Here is an 8,400-nt window from a genome sequence, read left to right on the forward strand (position 1 = left end):
TATATATTATATATACTATATATATTATATATATATATAATATATATATATATATATTATATATATATATATATATATATATATATATATATATATATATATATATATATATATATATATATATATATATATATATAATATATATATATATATATGCAAAGTTGTAGACAATAATGTAAAAAAAATTTAAAAAAAAATAATTTTTCAGATAATTTGTTTTTAATTTTTCTTTTAACTTTGTTTTAAAAAAATAAATAATGTTGTTTAGAGTGTATTTTTTCGGAAAGACAAAATTATTGTTTACAACTTTTCCCGTAGACGTCACACCGATCAAACAAACCGTTTTGGATTTGAGGAATAATATCCACCAAATGCTCAAAAAACAAGGCTTTTTCATGATTTTTTCTAAAGGACATTTGAAATAGAAGTTATATAAATAATATACCGTTGAATTAAGCAACTCTTGGAGAATAGAAAAATAAATTATTGCTGTGCAGCAATTGCCGTAAACCGCTTATTTTTTAATCTTCCGCGGCGAGCAGTAGAAGTCGTGCCCAACTCCACCTATAACCAAAACAAAATTTTTCATTATCTACATAAGTATCACTAGTCAGGTACACATGATTATATTTTCAGAATTTTTCTTCGCAAACTGGCAACGGTTTAAAAAAAACTTCTTTTTCGACAAAAAAATCGACCTTAATTGTTTATAACTTTTGTTGTTGTTAATCAATCGCCAAAATCGCGTGTACTTCACTAGATAATCTAATGAAGAAACTAAAGTGAAAATTTCAAGTCAATCGGATGTAAACTTTTTCAGTTCTACTGCTCGTCGATTTTGAAAACATGGTTTTGAGAAAAACGCGTTTAAAGTTTCAAAATGCTATAAATCTTAACCCTCTAGAGCCCAATGCCGCCTTTAAACGGTCTTCAGTTGAACCTCGAAAAAGCTTCAATATGAACTTAAAAAATGTTTATGAAGCTGCATAGTGATTTTTTCGAAGTCCGTCTGAAAATTATTTGGGCACTAAAGGGTTTAAGAATCGCAATAATCAAGCCCCTAATATTTTTTAACCTTCAGTCAGCTATCTCTGTGCCGTAAAGTTGTACTTCCTGGGCTTTATCTTCCTCTTTTTCCTTTTTTTATCTGATCTAAGGCTGCGCATACCCTTTTTCGCGGTATCAGACATGCGACGCTCCGTGACTTTGACGCAGTTGGCGTCCGACCCCACACAAAACTCAAACTTGTCACTCATATTTAAGTTCTTTTGAATATAACTCACAGTTAAAAAGTATCAAAAAAACTCAAACAAATAACGTACACAACGAGAACGGCTGATCGACTAAATAAATGGAAAATGTGAGTAAACACGTGCTGTAGAGACGCTGAAACGGTCGAAACTTGATGCAGCGACCTCTATACTTTAAATTTGAAACACGATATCGATCATAGGTAACTTCTACTAGTTTACAAAGCCTCGAAATTAAAAACAAAAACAAGCATCGCCAAAATAAACGAAAAATGTTATTTTGGAGCAAAAAAGTTGTTCAGTAAAAATTGATTTGAAAGAATTTTGGATTTAGATCAGTACTTGGGCGATGTAGATTTTGATTCTAGGATAGTTTTAGCATGATTTAAGCTAATAAAAAATGATAAGGAAAAAAAAACTTTGATGGACATTACTCCTTAAACATATTTGTAATCATCAATACCTTCCCAGAATAACATTTTCCAATAGCTTCTCAAAAAATGAGTCGTGCTCCAAAAAATTAAACCGATAGCACAAAATGGCATCTTTTGCCTATAAAAAGGTCTATGCAAAGTTTTAACCAAATCGAAAATAACAATTAGAAAAAAAAATAAATCTGGACATTTTTGTGGAACCGCTTCACTACAAGACTTTTTACTACGGTTGACGATCCAAGACTGATTTTAAAGGCAAATTCTAGTTCAATTATTCACTCATAGCGCCCGAGTTATGATTTTAATTTTTTTCGAAATGATGTCGAAAAAGAAGAGTCAAGTTGCTCAGTAAATTTTTTTTATGATAAATTGTTTCGTAATAAATAAACAGCATAGTCCAACCGATGTTGATTCTGAAGGGTTCATGTACAAATTTAAGAGATGCGATACTTTTTTACACTTGAGTTAAAAGTCATGATTGTTTTTGATGATGTTTTGGACTTGATGAACATTATCATTCGCAAAAATAAAATTATCAATGGGATGCTCAGAAATAGTGCAGTTTTTGAAGTAGAACACTTCTCTCAGGAAGTTCGGCTACATAGGGTTATAGCTCTCGTTGTAGGTCTGGCATAAACGAGATAAAGGCGCTGATTTTCCAAGGTTTGTTCTCGATCTAGGAACGCTGGATAAATCCACCGCGCGCAGACCATGCGTGGGAAATCGGTAGTTGAGATCGTTGGTAAGTTTACAGTGAATAGTGCCGTGGACCAGTCGATGAAGCGTCGACGCGTCGAGGATGCGCCGACGATCACTCAATGATGTCAGTTGCAGGCGGCCTATCTTTGTTTGGTACGGCTCATAAGGGTAATGAAATTTTCTATACAAAAAGCGTGTGAACGTATGCTGTGCAGTTTCGATTCGTTCCACATACTGCGCATAATAAGGATTCCATGACGGTGAGCAGTATTCTAGTATAGGGCGTACGATGCGATTGAAAAGCGATATCATAGGTTCAAGTTGGTTGAAGTTTCTACAAATCCTCATCACGAAACCGGATAGTCTCGTCGCTTTCGTACGATCATGTCAACATGTGAATTAAAGCTCAAACGAGTGTCAACTATTATGCCCAGATCGCGTATCTCAGATACCTTCTCAAGCGATACTCCGTCCACAGAATACGTTGATTCGACAGGACGTCTCTGGCGCGAGAAGGTAATTTCCTTGCTCTTCCTCACATTAAGAGTAAGACCATTAGCGGCACACCACTGTGTAATAACGTCGATCGTCTGCTGCAGTCCCAAGGTGTCGTGGACAGTCGCGATGCGCTTAGCGATTTTAACATCATCAGCAAACGCCCAACACCAGTCTGTTAAGTCTAACCTGGTAAGCTCGATTGAGGAGGTACGTACGCAGTAGGTTAATAATAGCATCAGAAAGTCTGTAGGCTTTGCATTTCTCGAGTAAGAGAGAGTGTGGAACTTTGTCAAATGCTTTGGACACATCGAAGTAAACTGCGTCCACCTGGCCGCCATCATCAAGCACATCATTGAACTTTTGTACCGTTTCCATCAGATTCGTTAGAGTTGATCGATTTTTGAGAAACCCGTGCTGACACTTCAACATATGGCTCTGTAGTTGGTCCTTAAAAATCCTTTCCCCGACTTGGCCGAATCCGTTCTGCACCACTACACCACGATAGTTCTCCAGGTTCATTGTATCTCCATCTTTTTGAATCGGTGTCATATTCCCCAGTTTCCATCGCTCTGGATAGAGCTCTGATGATATTATTCTGTTGAATATAAGTGCGAGTAGTGTCGAGAGTGAGCGAGCAGATTTTTTCAAACAAACATTAGAGATCCCATCAGGTCCCATCCCTTTGTCCTCTTTCCGAGATCTTAATACTCAAAAAACGTCTTCACAGGATACAGTTCCAGAGGAGAATGTGTCCGAAATAGAAAAGTTATGCTGAAAAGATGGCAACTGTTGACCGGGCACCGCGAACGTGGTGGTAAAGAAATCAGCAAAGCCTTCGACAATCTCGTCTGTGCCAGTGTAGTTTTTGCTACCATAAAACATCTCGTTGGGCATCGAGTTTGATTTCCTGATCGAATACTTTAACACACAACTGCTTGACGCTTCTAACGCCGCGACATATTGCCGTTCTTGCATGTCCGCAGATGCTATTGCTACCGAGTTCAACGGGGATCTAACTCGATGTACTACTTCAGGTCAATAAACTCGTTCCACTTCCCTGTAATTGCGACGGTTTTCTATTGATCTGGACATTTTGAAGAATTGCGTTTTACGTACCCTTGGTTCTAGTTCTGTTGTACGATTGTAGGTTTTATGTTACTCAGGGGCAGGCAAAGACTGATTTGAGTTGCAGGCGAAACTTATTTTGGCGCCCCCTTCATTTTTGAAGTAGAATACTTCTCTCAGGAAGTTCGGCTACATAGGGATGTGAAATGAAAATCTAAAACCGAAAAAAGTGAAAAATATGTCCAATTTCAAATGCTAATAAATCGGTTAGTATTCGATGGATTTCCTTCGTTTTTGCAGCAATGGTTTGGAAAATCTTCTAAGATTCTTCCCAAAATAAGATAATTGTAATTTTATTATTCACACTATTGTACTATTGAAAATAGTCAAGCCTTGTCAAAACGAAAAATTCGACCTCTGATTGGTCGTTATATGATTGCTTCCCAAGCACGTTCGACAGAATCATATACCTTGCAATTTAAAACATGCTATTTGGCCGATATAAGAGCCTGTTTCAGCCGAAGCCGCTCATTAGGGACGAATGACCGTTTGGGGTTAAAGTCCCTTCAGAAGAAATCAATCAATCAAATCAATCGAAGCCGCTCATAATAGTTCTAGACAGCGACAACAGCAATCGTCCTCACTTAGCAGCAGCACTAGCAATGCAGTGGATACCAGCGATGGCGGAAGGCGGCCACAGCAGCTGATGCCGGGACAGTGGATACCAAAACTGTGGCATGGTCATGGAGAGCAAACTAGTTGCAGCGGATCTCAGCATCGATAGCGGCTGATGCAGTGAGACACTTTAGTATGATGCAGTCTCTGTACGATAGTGGGCACTAGTAAATGTATTCAATGAAAAGTTGACTCATTTTGACAACACGTGAACCGACTAGTTTTTAATGTTATATCAGCATTCCCATTCCATTGTTAACTTTATCACAAGGAATACATTATTCGCCCTGTCAGTGATAACGCAAAGATGTGATCGGCATCTTATCCGATACTAAAGTGAACAACAAATTGTCCTTTTCAGGATGAAATAAAAACTTGATTAAAGAGTTAATATTTTCTAATGAGTTAATTCACATTTTTAAATTTGTAAAAGTTATAAATTTCACTTCATCTCCGTGTTTTAAAACGTACCGAATTATCTTTTCCTTCAGTCATGAGCACGACATCCGAAAAAATTTCATCTTAAAATTTAAAAATTGTCAAGCCCCAACCATGACAAGCAACTTACTATATTATTGAAAATGGCCAATCCTTGTTGAAGCGCAAAATTCAATTGATCTGATTAGTCAACGTTTATTTACTAGAAAAAATGACTGACACGCAAGCAGCCGGGTTATCTTTTTTGTAAAAGTATTCTACTTCAACCTTGCGGTCGTGGCTTTGTACACAACCCTCCTGTTTCGTTTATGAATCACCAGCAGATTAACAGGTTTCTTCATTTGTATTGCTATGAATGCGCGTAATTTCAATACAAGTAACATATTTGAAGCTAACAGGTATGTAGATATCAAACATTTTCAAAAACTGTGTTCGTTTTGCTATGCTTATAATCAAAACCAAAATAATTTCTGCCACTGTGCAAAAATCTTCTGAAATTTTTGACGTAGAATAAGTCTTACGGTAACGCCTACAGGGACCCAATTACAAAACCGAAAGCTTCGAGAGCGTCACGAAAATTGTCCAATTTCAAACGTTTTAAACTCAGTCAGTTACCAACCGATTTCTGTCATTTTTGCAGCAATCAATTGGAAAATCATTTAAGCACCCGTCAAAATGCAGAAAATTGTAATCCGATTGTTTGAACTATTGTACTATTGAAAATTGTTGAACATTGTCGAAACGCAAATGTAGACTTTTGATTGGTCGCTTGCTGCCTTTCCCTAGAGAAGAACGACAGTACCTAGTTAGCCGGAAATGCACTCTTTGGGCTATATAAGAGACTGTTTCTCCTCAAGCAAATCAATTTACTAGCAGCAGTCAGCAGCAGCGGACATCAACACGGGTGGCAGTAGGCGACCGCAGCGTGGATCAGCAGCGGACAACAGCGGCGGTGGTAGTGGCTTGCTGCAGTTCCTACCTTTTTCAGTTCGGCTCCCCTTCGATCTGAGTTGAACCCAACCAGCGGTAATCCAATTCAGATATCGTTGGGTGAATACAGCCAGAAACTGAATGAGACTCGCACCGCCAGGAGGTTTTAGAAGCCACCATCATCCAGCGTGTATGTATATCAAAGTGGGGCAAAGTGATCGATTTTCCAGAACCAAGTTTTTTGGTTCTTCTTGGGGCCCTAAACAACTCTAAACATATCGGAAGTCGATTGGTTTAGTCTCCGCTTGGCACATTGTATTTCAAATTTGTATGAAAATTTACATGGGAAAACCTACTTTTTTGCATTTACCTTTCTAAAGAGCTCAATAATACTCTAATAGTGCACTACATTATGTTAAAGTATAGGATTTCAGATGCCCAACAACTTTGCAGAAAACACTGAATAGCTAGGATGTCCCTAAGAAGAGCTATAACTGTTCAAAGTTGAGTATGTCGTGAAGCTCCAATGATCAGGAGATCAACCATTTCAAAAACCATGACTCCTCGTCAACTGAGAGTAAAAAATAGCAGATTCAATTAATTATTGACATGGTGTTTATTCTAAAAACGATTATGTTTGACAAATTAACAACGATTTTGGCTAGTTTTGATTTCTACAAAATGAACTGGTTTTGGTAAATGCACTCTATAAAATTTTCAATGAGCAAATATATTTATTTTGCGCAGCTAAGTACAGGTCGAATTCGTTTATCCGGAATTTTATTTTTTTGATGTTTGTTTTTAACTTTTATTTCGAAATCTTATCTTTACCATCCCTTTTGGAATACTTGTTACAAATTATGTCTCTTCTGGCATGTTTGAGACATGTTCAAATTGAGTGAAAATAATCAATGTCCAAATTATTTTTTTTTTGCTTCTCAAGATTTTACCCCTTTCGCCTTAGAAATAAACGACACTGCATCATACAAGTACAAAAAAAAACAAAGAAAATATTTATTTTATGTTCGTTAATCGCAAATCCGAATATTTTTTCTATGATTCGATTATCCGGAATAAATTTTTTGGGCGTTTTTTGTTGACTCGATAAGCAAGCCTAAAAAATATCCAACTAAATTTGCCGAGCATTCTCATTATTATTGTGGTTTGAATTTTGTGTTTTTTTTTCAATCTTTTCGCTCCCACATTTGGCGCGATCCAATGCTTGACATGCAGGCGACCGTCTGCTTCGCCTTTACCTTAATCCGCCCCTGATGTTACCCCACCAAGAAGGTAAACAATGAGTGTTTTTTTTTTCAAGGGTGGCGGGGAAATCTGCAAACAGACACCTGAGAAGAGAACTCAGGGTGTAAGGATGAGACTAGGGGAGAGATGCTGGGGTAGTTGCACTCCCAAAGACACCTACCGATCCCTGTCCCGACCCACTAAAACCTCTCCAGTCTCCAGCCCTGGTCTTCCCGGAACGACGGTTAAGTATTATGTCGGGAAGTGGCTTTTGTGCGTGATGCACCCTCTTTACTCTTATAACCTCCTAGCTAACTACCTGGAGACTGGTAGTTAGCTACCACTGGCGTCTTGGTGATTGACCCGCCACACACGTTGTAGCTCCAGGACAATCTGGGAGGCGGCCGCACAAACCGCGTTCCAGATGTCCGGGTCGTCGGAAATCCTCCGGACAAGATTGTCCGGAGTAGTGCCAGGCCCGCTCACAGCCATCATGTTGCTCCTCGCTCTTACGAAACGGGGGCATACGAAGAAGACATGCTCTGCAGTCTCCTCCTCTTCCACGCACTCGGGACACATGGGGGACCCCGCGTGCCCGAACCTGTGCAGATATTGCCTGAAGCAACCATGGCCTGACAGGATCTGTGTCAGGTGGAAGTTCACCTCGCCATGTCGTCTCCCGACCCAGCCGGATATCTCCGGTATAAGTCGGTGCGTCCATCTGCCCTTTGTGGAATTAGACCATTCCCTCTGCCAACGGAGCCTCGAGCATGACCTTCTGGTGCCTCGTATGCCCCTTGTGTCATGGTGGTCGAAACACTCTCTGTCCTCCTTGATGGCGATGCTGATAGGCATCATGCCAGACAAGACACAGATTGCATCGTATGACACCGTCCGATACGCAGTCACAACTCTCAGGCACATGAGCCTGTAGGTACTTTCCAGTTTACCGCGGTAACTGTTTGTACCTAGCGCTCTGGACCACACTGGCCCACCATACCTAAGTATGGACGAAACCACGCTGGCAAGAAGTCTTCGCTTGCTGCCGTAGACCGCTGAGCTATTGGACATCATACGAGATAGTGCTGCAATAACCGATGAGGCCCTCTTACAGGCATAGTCGACGTGGCTCCCGAACGTGAGCTTGTCGTAGCCCATAACCCCCAAGA

The 8,400-nt window shown here is 39.4% G+C and overlaps 1 protein-coding gene across 1 annotated transcript; it reads right to left on the reverse strand.

The window, feature by feature from the left end:
• Positions 1-3,031: 3,031 nt before the first annotated feature.
• Positions 3,032-3,430, reverse strand: LOC129717052 (uncharacterized). Its single transcript, XM_055666897.1, has one exon. It carries the CDS (start codon positions 3,428-3,430, stop codon positions 3,032-3,034), a length of 399 nt encoding a protein of 132 aa, XP_055522872.1.
• Between the last annotated feature and the right edge of the window lie 4,970 nt (positions 3,431-8,400).

This window comes from Wyeomyia smithii, chromosome 1 (genome assembly GCF_029784165.1).
Source record: "Wyeomyia smithii strain HCP4-BCI-WySm-NY-G18 chromosome 1, ASM2978416v1, whole genome shotgun sequence".
NCBI lineage: Eukaryota > Metazoa > Arthropoda > Insecta > Diptera > Culicidae > Wyeomyia > Wyeomyia smithii.

What these genes read in the sequence shown, in the direction of transcription:
- LOC129717052 (XM_055666897.1), bottom strand. Translation starts at nt 3,430, where the DNA reads ATGACACCGATTCAAAAAGATGGAGATACAATGAACCTGGAGAACTAT.